Source organism: Ochotona curzoniae, unplaced genomic scaffold (genome assembly GCF_017591425.1).
Source record: "Ochotona curzoniae isolate NIBS_2020 unplaced genomic scaffold, NIBS_Ocur_1.0 contig_4105, whole genome shotgun sequence".
In the NCBI taxonomy this organism is placed as follows: domain Eukaryota; kingdom Metazoa; phylum Chordata; class Mammalia; order Lagomorpha; family Ochotonidae; genus Ochotona; species Ochotona curzoniae.
The window spans coordinates 3,987,492-4,000,691 of record NW_024466129.1 but is presented as its reverse complement, the minus strand read 5'-3'; the positions used below and the strand labels follow the sequence as shown (position 1 = coordinate 4,000,691).

The following is a 13,200-nucleotide window of genomic DNA, read 5'->3' as shown; positions in this document are numbered from 1 at the left end:
TATTCCTCTTGATTCTGGTCTAAGATCTAGAGGAAGGATGTTTTTGGTCTGCTGACCCTTCCCCCATGCCACCCTTCCTAAACAGAAGGACCAGTTGTGTCCTTGCAAGGGACCCCTCAGTATTTCTACCAGAATGAAATTGTTCCCCTTGAGTGTTATTATCAATGCCTCTTTTAAATACCCAGATGATGATTGCATTAAACAGAAAGGCAGCTGAGTCTACTTATCACCATTACAGGACTCATGAGCCTCAGAAACTGCTAAGTGAATGACTAGCTGGATTAGTAGGTTTGTGCTAGACCTGGTTCTCAACCCTCACCATGCTGTCAGAAACTTCTTCTGATCCTCCAGTGTTTATACCAGTTCCTCTGGATTCTACTGGCCTCTGAGTGAAAGGGGCCACATGGGCTCAATCTGGGAATGAAACATGGCCTCTCCCATGTACACTGTCTCCCACTGTTTCTTTCCTCACCTGAACTTTAACAGGCTCCATCCAGTGCTCCAGAGTGTCCACAGTGACGTTCTCGGGCAGCAGCACAGGGTCACTAGGGGGGATGACACATGAGGGGAAGCACACTGCACCTGAAGAAACAAGCATTTTTAGCAGAATGTGAAATTCTCAAGTCTCAAACTCCTTTATTCTGAAATCAAAAGCCTTGATTTTCTAAGAGCTATCTACATGATGGGGTCATCCCATTTTAACAGTTATAGCCAGGTTGATATTCGAATACTCAGTACTTTTTGAGGAGACTTTGACAGTAATTGGCAAAGAGCCACTTGCCCAATCTAGCACCTCTTGCTCCAAGTGCTCTCTTAATTTGTTTTATCCTGTATATGCGCATCTCCATGATGCCTGAATCTCTGGATTCTTCAGCAATTGAAAAACCAGTTCCAGATCCAGCTAACTTCCAGGATACATAGCTGTAGTAACTAAGCTCTATCATGATTGATTGATGCTTTTAAAGTCTAACATACTTTTGCTTTAGAAGATTCTAGAAGATCTTCATAAGTGTTCTTGGGGAAACTGCCTGGAAATTACTCTGATGCATATCCTATTCTTTGCCACACTGGGTGAAGTTTATTATGTTGGCAAGCAAGAAACCTACATAACTCAAGGAAGAAGCAACGGAAAATAAAAAGCAGTGACTTTTGCCAAACGTTGGCTTCTTGAAAGGAAATTTTGGTGTATTTCCTTTGAACAGGTGTTTCACAGAATTCCATTCAAAGAAAATATACTCTCAACACTATTTCCTCATGCACAAATGTGATCCGAGTTCTGCTCTTGTTCTGCCTCTGTGCTTTTCATTAATGTTTACAGTATTCACAACAACTACATAACTTGTAAGGACTATATGTCTATATCCACGTGAATGGGTCTCTGTTATATCTTAAAGCAGAAACTAGAGGCATGGAGGATGAGACTCCAGAGGCAGTTCTGAGCTCTGAAAGTCCCCGCTTGTGCATACATAAGACATCACAGTACAAAGAGTCCCTTGAAGATGGCACAGAACTAATTAAGAAGCAAGTAAGAGTTCCAACTAGCTCAGATTATACTCTTGGGCATTGCACAGGTTAGAATGCCCTATCATTGCAGGTCAGGATTTAGGAGATTGTGTGCTTAGAGTCAGCCAGGCAAAAGTGAACTAACCCCATCACAGATCAGTTCTGGCCTTGAATTTCTTTCATGTTGTAACATGAATATGAAGTTGCTCTGGAGAACCCAGTCCCCTACAGAGAAAGAGCAGCTGAAGAGTAACACAACCAAGTAAAATTTCCAATAGTTCTGTTCAGGAACTCTCCGCTCCAGTAACAACCACAGGTGAGCTCATGTAGAATGTGGCCACACATTTGCCCCTTTTCTCTTGGAATTACAAATCGTGCCACAAATTCATCAACTCACAGCCATGCGACAGAGTGGGCAACATGACCAGACATGATGGAAGTGGCTTAGCAGATGCATTGATGTTACACATCCATGGAAGAGCAAAGAGAACAATTTTACCACAAATTTTCATTCCGCCAAAGCAGCTAAAATATTTCTGCCTGCTCCTCAGGGAGAACAGTGTTTCTGATTCAAGATGCAGTAAGGCCTAATAAAGAGATGGCTTAGGAACAGACATCTTGTCCCATTCTTACCAATCCCATATCCCTGTTCACACTTGTACTCCACAAAACTCAGCTCCGAAGGAGGTGGTGGGCATTCTCCTTGTAGATTCTCACACAACTTAAACTCCTGGGTCCACAGCCCCTCTTCAGTGCAGAGAATAGGACGCTAGAATTCCCAAGGGGAAAAAAAAAACATACCCGTATTACTACTTTGTTAGCTTATTGAGTGAGGGGGCGGGGTAGTTGAAATCAAAGTGTTCTAGAACCTAGAGTAGAAGATGCAAATGAAACAATAAAATAAACAATAAAATATGTTTTCATTGGCACACATATACACTCTCTCTCACACACATATTAAGATAAATCTTTGCTGTTTCCATTATAAGGAATCGTGAATCATTTTACCATTGATGAAATTCATCTGCAATGAGTTCTCCTTTGGATATAAAGGGCATCATTTGCTGCTAACCACAACCCATGTATTTTGAGCTATTTTGGGAATTTTCCCCCAGATGGTGTTGTTTTCACTGATTCATCCATACTATCGCACAAGTGCTGCTTGTGGCAAATGTCAGATTTTTTTTAAGAAGATTTTTTTTTTAATTTCATCCACTGAAATAAAATCAGAATTTTCCTAAAGGTGTGTTTTTGGTTTTCTGCTTGAATGAACACATTATAGCTGCCTTTGATCTCAGCAAACTCTTTTTCCTTTCTCCACATGTGTGCTCATTTGTGTAACTTTGGCTTCATACCTCGAAGAGATTCCAAAATATGCCCTGTCTGGAACAGAGAAATTGTCACTAGCTAATAAAAACCCAACAGAAAGATTTTAGAGAAATAGATAATTCTCCCTTCATCTGGCCAACTCTTCACTTCTTAGCCCGTTAGTGCCAACCAATGTGTTTGATTTCCTAGGGTGCCCATTTTATGGCATATTTCTCTTCACAAATGTTCTAAAGGATTTACCTTTGCGTGTTGGCATTAAGTTAAAGATAATGTGCCAAGGGAGCATTTGAGGTCATTGATCTTTGCCCAGGAGGTCTGCTCGATTTCCTGTCTCGTGTACATGTGTGTTGCTTACAAAGATTCTAAAATAAAATTGATTTTAGTCACACAACCACGATAAGACTGTGGTTTTCATTTGAGACTTCTTGAGCCAAAATTTTAGGGAGGATGAAAGTCAAACAACACTTAAAGCTTTGCTGAGGAATTTGTGTTTCCGTTCAGGATTCTGTTCTACTACTGAAAAAATAAAACAATACCAGCATCTCTATCCAAGTGACGTTAATGTCCATCTATGAAAAGAGATCACATTGTCCAATCAGGATCCCATACGTCTTAAACACACATTTTGATACCCTACCGTTTCGGCTCTTTTTATCCCACTGGAAATCATGAATATGGGTGATAATATTCCAAACACATCCCCTCTTCTAAATCCCCTCTCAAATAATATCAACACCTCTGATTGGAATCCAAACATAGCCATGTCTTGTTTGTTGTGATTCTTGCTTACCATCCTTAAAGTGGTAAGTGATGAGAGGTAACCTGATTCCAAGCCAAGTGTGTGATGCTACACTTACCCTTTCACTTTCCTGGTTACAGTTGAGTACACACTGACTGCCCAGCTTGAAGCCATTGGTACATTCATACATGCCTTCAAAAACAGGAGCAGGTGGCTTGCACACCACTGGGACACAGCTGCCTCGCTCCCAGACTCCATCTTCCAGGCACTGTATCTTCAGGAACTTGCTGATAAGACGTAAACAAAATTGCTCATCAGATTCACATGGAGGTCATGGAAAAGACAACATACTCAGCAAAACGTGATGAGGATAAGAATAGGCAGAGGCACACAGTACTTCTTACATAATGTCTCACCAATTCGAAGTCACAATATTAAACACAGCCATGTTCAGAGACTGGCATTGTGGAGTGCCGGCTGGAGCATGGCCATTCTATCTTCTAGTGATGGTGTGTTTTCCTGGCTGCTTTACTTTTGATTTAATTTCCTGCTAATGTAATTGGGAAGACAACAGAAAATGCCCCCAATTCTTAGGTGCCACTACCAATGTGGAAGGCTAGTAATGAATTCCTGGATCCTGGCTAAGGCCAGGATCTGGCACAGCACATCTTGTTGTGAGCCTTGGTGAATGAACAGGTTGAAACATCACTCTCTCTCTTTCCTGCTATCTCTCCCCCATCTCTCTCTCTCAATCTCACTCCGCCACTTTGCATTTTAAATACATGAATCATTTAAAAAGTGAGATATACTACTAGTTGATGTATTACTGTAAGCAAGTATCCCGATTAGTTCTCATCAGGTTTTATTCGATATTTTCATGCTGAAGAAGTTTCACACTTAGGTCCACTGGGAAATTCCAGGAAGGATGGAATGCAGAAAAGGTTATCTCACCCTCAGGGAATCGACCAGTTGTGATGCGAGGAGCAACAGTATCACCATGGTGACATATCTGATGAAATTGCTAATATTTATGGTTCTTTAGCACGGGAAGAAGGTGTAGCAATACACATCTTGGTTAAAACCAAGATTGACTCTAACCTTTAAAACAACTTTCTTTCCAAGATTACTGCAGTGTTTTTGTTTACAAGTCCGTTTTTCCTTGGAAAGAGCTCCTACCTTTCCCCAGAGCCTCACAAGAAGACATGACTCAATGCTGCCTGGAAGAACGGCTCTTCCTCATACACAGACGTGGTTCCCAGCCAGCGAATGCATTGGAAGTGGCTGGAAACCAACAGAATTCTTACTATTGTGAATTCTGCCCCACTCCCCATCTGACTCACTGCAATTTGAAGACGCCTTTTCTATGGCTATTTTATAATACAGCCCTTTCTGATTCAGAATACTTCCGGTTAACACATAAACTTATGATTCTAAAATACAAAATAACCTTTTAGCTATTGACCCTTTCAATCACATGATGTGCTTAATTAGCAATTTTTCAATATCACAACTTCCATTTTAAATTTAAATATGTCTAGCATCCTATGAGTACCAACGTCGACTGTTGCACAATGCCCTATGTAATACATTACTTTTAATGTGACATTCACACATGCAGCTATTGCATTTGTCCTATGAAGAACATACATTTTACATGATCTTATAAACCTGCATACGTCTGTCTTTCCTATTAAACTCAAATTTTCTAGAAAGCAGAGTGTGCAACTCATTCCTGTATTCAGTTCTCAGGAACTGAAACATACTTAGGAGTGGTTAGTTGATACAGTAGTTAACACCCCTCTTTGGACATCTGCGCCTCCATTTGAATGTCCGAGTTTGAGTCCTGACTTAATTTTCCATTGCAGTGTCCACTAATGCATGCCGTGGGAGGCAGCAGGTAGCCCCAGGCTTTGTCTCAGCTCACTCATAGCTGTGGTAGGCTTTAGTGTAGTGAAGCAGCAGATGGAATCTAGCATTCTCTCTCTCTCTGCCCTTTTCTCTGTCTCCCTTTCAAATAAATGAATGAAAAAGTAAGTTAAAACTAGCAAAATAATGCCTTAGTTACACTTGGTATTAAAGAAGTAGTCAATGATTTATTCAACAAAGTGAAATCAACTGCAAGGTGAATCACATAATGTAACGAATAAATCATTGTTATTCCCAAACAAATGGTGATTTTATTTCTGTTTTACAGATACAGGAATACGCAGAGATGTAATGTAACTTGCCTAAGCTCTTACATCACGGAGTGCATTTATTTCCTAATGCTTTTCATAAAAAATGGTTTTGTACTTTAACTGTTTTGTTAATATCTATCAAGAAACAAGTAGGGTGTTTTTATATTATTAAGCACAAAGTTCAATCATTTTTCATTTCAAGGAATGTTTCAGGATAGAAGTCTTATTTATGACTCAAATGCTTTGGTGTTATAGTCTGTGTGGACAGAGACCTAAGAGAAATAACAAACACCTCCTTTGATTCTACGTTTCTACGTTGGTAAGACACCTGCATATATTATATTAGTATGTCTATCAAGCAACTCTTAGCGGCAACATTTCAGAGCATGACATTTCAGAGATATCACTGAGCTCCACAGTGATATCTGCAGGAGACGGCAGGTCTGGGTAGGCTAGCCACAAGAGTTGGTGGTCCTCCCCCTGGGTTCTCACTGTTTCTATTTTCTCCATGGACCACTCTGACCACAAACAGTGTCTTTAGCCTTCTGAGCAACCAGCCATGCTTTGGCTTAATGCTATATTTGCAAGTGTGGCAAAATAGAAAAACCATCAAAAATATTTATCCTGAGTAATAAATTACATAGATAAAAGAACACGTATCTTATTACTTGGGAAGTCTTTGCATATGAATAGAGCTGGATGGTCAATTCTGCAGCCAAGATCCAGAACATTCTTGATTCCAAAGCAGAAGATCCCCATGTGTTCTTAGATATTTCCCCCCCACACAGCCACACACACATAACATACTTCTAACCGTCATTGGTCTGTTCTTCAACTAGATGCAAATAAAATCACACACTGTATATCTTTTATTTTGCAGGTTGTTTTTTCTTGAGGAAGATGCCATTTAAAATATCTTCCCAACCATACTTTCAATGGAAGACAAGCCATTCTTGTCAGTACCGCAAGGCCCCCTTTTGTCCCTCTAGAAGACTAGATATATTATTTTCTTTCAGACTACAGCCTGAATCTTCCCAGGCACTGTTCTCCTTCTACTACTTCCCACAAATGACATTTTCTTTCTATCTCTGCTACATCAAGTTCCCCTAGCAGGAGGTAGTAGGCAATGGAGCTGATAGTAGAGCAGTGAGGCTATAAAAACCCTACCTGTCAGCACGGTTATGGAGAACTCCCGCCTGGCCAGGGGCAGGATGTTTTGACTTCATGTGGTGTTTTTCTCTGAATTGCTTGGAACACTTAAACCATGGAAATAGTCCTCTCATTCCCTGCCCAGAGTGAGGAATCATTCAAGAATGTCAATTTTACATTTCTTTGCCAATTTAATAACCTCAGGGGGTGAGGGTAGGCAAATCAAACTTGAGATGGGGAATGGTGAATTTGGATGTTCCGGCTGGCACTCAAACACCATGACATGCTCTGTGCTGTGAACCACCAACCATCGTTGGAGAAAGACAGCCCAGACAGCAGGAGTAAAAGCAGCACAGTTCACATGGTGGACCCAGGAGCAAGAGGAAGGAGAGGCTGCCCGTCTCCTGGACCCCTAGGGGATCCAGTTTGCTTTCAACAAGGGTGCCTAGGCTACTCTTCACCTCACAGATTCTCCCTCCTCCCCATCTCTCCCTTGTGTATTACATAGCTGTATAATGCAGCCTTTGTCTCTCTCTGCACCAGTGCTGTCATTTAATTTCCATGTGTAGACTTCTTGCAAAGCATATGGTTGCATTTTCTTGTCCCAGTAGTAAGGGCCATCTTACTCTGCTTGTTAGGCATACCTGTAGATCCCCACTATGAGCCTGAGTCTTCAGGTCCCACAGAATGGAGCTTGGCACTTGAGTGACACAGGCTGATCATGGACATTCTACTCTAAAGGACACTGCATCTGGAAATGCGCACCCTGTTCTTAGTTCTAGCCAATGTGGTTTCACCATTCAGCCTCTGAGAGGCACTAAAGCTTAAATCTTATCATTCATCTTGCTGAAGTTTCATTTAATTTGTGTTACAGTCTGACTAGGCCCCTCTCCTTTCAGGTCACTTGGTAAAATCCTATCCCTAATGTTCTTGTAATGCGAGGTAGGCCTATGGGGAGTGATTAACTCAGAAGCTTGGTGTCTAGGTGATGAGACAGCTGAGCTTGCCTTCTCTGTATTCCATTCTGTCAAATGAGGACACAACAGAAAGACCATCTGAAAACCCCTATCTTGGGCTTCTCCACCTCCAAAAACGGTAAGAAACAAACATCTATTTTTCAAGATACTCATCTATTGTACTATGTAGTGGCTTCAAAGATCTAAGACCCAAAATAGTGGGACTTAACTACTGGTGTGGTACAGTGGCCCCTGCATTTCATCTGATTTGGTAAGATGGAGCAGTGACCTTTGATTAAGATAATGAAGAAAAACAAAATGGTTTATTCACAGTGGTGCAATTTCTCCATATAATATATACAAATCAAAAACCATGAGGTGTTTTATAGTCATGATGTTAATAGTATTTCCAATAATTATGACACTGGATACCAGAGTGTTGCACATAGAAAGGCCCTTAGCAGGACACAGATTCCAAGCCTTGTTTAAGTTCATGCCAATTACCTTTCATATAAAACATTGTACTTACATCTAGGAATTTCCTATATTTTTTTCATCCAAATGGAGGGAGGGACATAAATATCTCATTTTATAGTCATGCAAGTGTGCATTATTAATCATAGATATATCTTGCTTGACATCCCAGAGAAAGCAATTTGCAAAACTGAGAAAGACTTCAAAGCGTTCAAGTCATCGTTTTACAGCTGATAATTGGATCAATATTCCAGTAGGTTACCCCATAAAAATTAAGGAGAAGCTACCCTGAAAACCCTGATTTCCAAGTTCACTGAACTAAACCTTCTGGGGTTGCTTAGGACTCTGGGTTTTTCAAATTCATAATAGTTTCATGTGCAACTTGGTTGGCAATATACTAAAACCTCCGCTACTTTCTCATGGAAGCCAAGAAAACAGTCATGTCACCCTCTAACAACCCTGTAGCTTTCCTGTTTGGACTTTTCATGCATCTAGCTTTTGGGCTAGTGTTGCTAGTCAGTCTCCAATTTCTCGCTCCGAATGGTATCATGGGTTAGGAGAAGATGTTGGTATTTATTTTCCCTCTAACTTATTCAGACAAATCACCATGATTTACAAGTTAGAAGGTGCTCTTTTCAAATTTCCAGATTTTGTGGTATCCACCTAGTGCTGACAGTCCAGCTGCACACTTTCTGCTTCTGACATCATTGACAGAAACAAGGATCATGTCATCCAAGCTTGGCAGAAAGTCTGATTGATGCTGCTTGAGGAACACATGAGTCCACTCCATCCTTCTAGCACCACTGTAAGGTTTTTAAAAAAGTAAATAGAAGTATCTGCTGAGTCCAAGAGAATCATCACTTGTTTGACAGTCCAGGGCATGTAGTCTAGTGTCTCTTACAGATAGTCTGGCCCCATTAAATTCTATGTATTTATAAAAACTTTTATTTACTTATTTTACTTGAAAGACATATACCACACAGATACACACACACACAGATACACACACACACACACACACACAATGAGACCTCATGATCTTCCATCTGCTGGTTCACTCTCCAAATGTCTTCAATAACCAGAGAAGCAGGACTGAGCCAAGACAGAGCCAGAAGCTTGAAACTCAATCCAGATCTCCCTTGTGGATGGCAGACTCAATGTTGAAGCCACTCCCAGCTTTGCTGCCAAAGGATACAATCCTGTCTGCTTGCAAAGATTTTTATTTGTTCTTCCTCTTGCTAGCTCCTTCTCTGTCTTCACATCCAAGAAAAGGTTTCATAAGCGCAGAGCATCCTTATGTTGCTTTTTAAAAAAATAGAACATATTTGCTCTTTTCATAAATTGAATACCCTGCAACTATTTTTTTATTGGTTTTGATTGTTTATTGTATCTACCCATGCTGGAATGCGAGCTTGCAGCTTTATTTACTATGATGTCTTCCGTCCGCAGCACAAGGCCTGGTATACACTAGGTGCCAGTAAATACTGGTACAATGAATGGACAAAAAAAAAACACTATGAATAATAAATATCACATTCATGGAGTCCTCAAACTGCTCAAGTTACCATCATGCCTACCGCAAAATGTGGAACTGTTTGCATCCCTAGGACTAGAGTCATAAGCAAATTGCCTCTCTTCTCATTGCATTTGTTTAGCTTCCCTACCCTAAAAGGAGAGGTAAGAGAGAGGCTATTGTATTACAGTATTTTCATTTTGTAGGTTAGTAAACTGAAGTGGCTAAGCATTTTGTTTCTAAAACACAGCCTTTATTTCAGAATGAGCAGCCTGCTAAACCATAAATCTGTATGGAGTGTTCTGCATCTTTATCCCAACACTCGTATAGACGATCTGGATTTCCACTGAGAAGTTTCATGACTCCAGATTACGAGGTGCAATATGCTTCTGAACATAGGTCTGGGCACCTAAACTTGAGCCTTGGGAACCTTGTCCATCTTTCACTGCCCCACTGTGTTGTTACACCACCCAGAGCCTTTTATTTTCATCCAGCTCAACAGCCCCACGGTCATAAGATCTTAAATCTCTGTGCTCCTTTCTCTACATTTTTTGAGGAGGAGCTTTTTTTCCCCCAATATTAAGCTTGCTTTCCAACATAAAATCAACATAAAATTTCTTGAATGAGTGTAATGTAAACCCAGAATTGTACAACAACCATTAACAATAGTATGTAGAAGTATAATCTCTATTCCTATTACTAGGTGTTTGTGGAACTAGAAGTTACAGCAATACACAGGATTGAATGGTATTTGAAAAGTTTTAATGGGGACTTTTCTATAATCTATAATCTATAATCTTTCATCAATTACTTGCCTATCTTACGTTCATACAAGAAACATTCACTGAGCAGATAACATATTTCTATTTATTGATTAGGTCCTAAGGTAGAAATAAACATAATTACTATAAGAAGACCAAAAAATACTGATTTGTGGGAGACAAATTTGTAGACTGATTTGTAGTCAACATTGCTATAGGCATGAGAGAGGGCAGGCAGCAAAGGCATACCTTGACGTGAATTCAGAATGACCAGATCAAGCAGTATAATAGGGCATGTAAGAACCATGGCTATGAAAGAGACTTAAGTTTTAAGGATCTTGACCAAATGTGTGAATGGAGACAATTATCCATAGCTTCATTCTCCCTCTCTCCTTTCATTCTCTCTCCTTTCCCACCCACTGTCTCCCACCCTGCCATCTGCCAGAGGAAGAGATGGGAAAAGCCTGTGGAATGTCTAGTGAAACAAAGTTCTGGCAGCAGCAACATAACAAACTATGCAATTCAACTCCAGAGTGCTCTGTCAATTATAACAAGTTCTTTTAGCATCTTTAAGAGTTTCAGTACAAACTTTTCTGTACAATAATTACTCAAGGTATTGTTACCTCCTAATTTCTTGGTTATCCCAACTTACAGATGATCCAAAGTTCTCATAGGAACCTATACATCCCCATATTTCCACCTTGGAATTACCAACCACCTTATGGCATAGTTATCTTCAAGAATGCAGTTCTTTGCTCAGTGCCTTGGCCCAAAGATAAGGCAATAAGACACAGGTCCACAGATGTATCAGAACCCTTGGAAAACTGTCACATGACTAGGCACTTGGGATGTAAAGAGGGAAATCCTACATTTCTTCTAATATCACATCCATTGATGTGTGAAGCTTTTTTTCCAGTTATTGGAAATAAAAGCCTGTTTGACATGTTCCCATGCCACTTTTCCATGATAGAAAAGGAAGAGCCAAAAGCCACCACAAACATCAGCAGACTTTGAAATCAGACACTTTTGAAATCAGAAGACTGACACTTGGGTGCCTGACTGGTACTTTGCTAATCTCTGACTTCACACAGCTTACGTAAAGGCGTGTGTGCTCAGTTTTCTGTCTGGAACAGGGTATACTCTTGCATTCTTCACAAGGCATATAGAATTTATGAGCTAGTAAATTTAAAGCACATGGCTCAATGACAAGCACTGACTACAACAACAGTAGAAATCATTAACCAGCACTAATCTCCAAGAACTTCTGCTGCTGCTGCCCCTAGACATTGTACATAATCACCCCAGTTCGTCCTTCGATTTCTGTCCCACCCCAAATCCCTCAGGAAATAATTTTAGAAAATCATGTTGGAATGGCCTCATCCCATTACCAGAGGGTCAAGGTAAAGTCACAGCCAACATATTTGCCTACTGGGTGAAAGAAACAGTTAGCAGGAGCCTGAGACACAAGACAGGGTCAGCAAAAAAGAAGCTAAGCATGAGTCAAAGAGTACAGGAACTGGCTAAAGAAGTCCTAAGGATTCATAAGTAACAGTGAAGCTATTCTTAGTGTTAAGAACCTCTAGTCTAATGAATAGTAAAGTTAGTAGTCAATATCAAAATAGAAGATTTTGCATGATGGTTTTCCCTAGCTTGGGACTGAAGGTCACAGGGAAGCGTATGCTTTTAATTTGCATGTTTGCAGTGAGGGTCCATGTGTCCTTTGAAGCCTGCAACAGTGAGCTGATCTGCACCCAGGTGTGTATTTGAGTGGCCAAGTCTCTGGGCAGAGATTTGATTTCACTGAAGCCAAAATGACCTGTGATAAATTAGCTTAAAGCTCAAATTATCCTACAATGGCAAGAGAATTGCGGATTTCAAGGGTAAACTTTGGATATATTTACTACAAACACTAATTATAAAGCCAGACAAAGCCCTAACGAAAAGAAAACAAATTTCCATTTGTCACAGATACATGAGTCTACATAGAGATTAGAGTGTATTCCTTACCTGGCATACCTATGTAGCACATGGAAATATACACACATATACATAACATTTATTCATACACACAGTGGTGTGGCACTAAGCTTAAAATTATAATATTTTCCTAAATTAAAAAAAAATGTTTAGTTACTTATTTTAAAGGCAAAGCTACAGAGGAAAGGAGGGAAAGAAGGAGAAAACGGCATCTTTTATCTACTGGTTCACTTCCTACGTGCGCATAACGGCCAGGCACAAGCCAAGAGACAGGGCTATCATGCTGCTTTCTGTGTGATTGAGCAGAGCCCAAGTACTCTGAATTATCATCATCTACTTCCTTTCTGGATGTGTCAGTAAGAACTCAGATCGGAAATGGAACAGCTGTTGTGGACCTAGCATTCCGACGTACTTATGCAAGTGTTATAAGCCATGGCTCAGCACACTGTACCACAATGTCCACCTTCCTAACTCAATGTGTGTGTGTGTGTGTGTGAATAGTGAGTTGTAGAATTGGGGAAGCAGATGAGAGAAATCTTCTATCGTTAGTTCACTCTTCAAATCACCACAATAGCTTGGTCTGGCTCAGGACAATGCCAGGAGCTTGAAACTCTACCCATAT

The 13,200-nt window shown here is 40.3% G+C and overlaps 1 protein-coding gene across 1 annotated transcript in view; it reads right to left on the bottom strand.

The window, feature by feature from the left end:
* Nucleotides 1–13,200, bottom strand: part of PAPPA2 (pappalysin 2) — a 226,694-nt gene that overhangs the window by 44,140 nt on the left and 169,354 nt on the right. The window contains exons 17-19 of the mRNA XM_040984308.1: nucleotides 3,690–3,858; nucleotides 2,137–2,272; nucleotides 473–582 (exon numbers count right to left, since the gene is read on the bottom strand). Of these exons, the coding sequence (XP_040840242.1) occupies nucleotides 473–582; nucleotides 2,137–2,272; nucleotides 3,690–3,858 (415 nt within the window). The remainder of the gene's footprint in view (nucleotides 1–472; nucleotides 583–2,136; nucleotides 2,273–3,689; nucleotides 3,859–13,200) is intronic.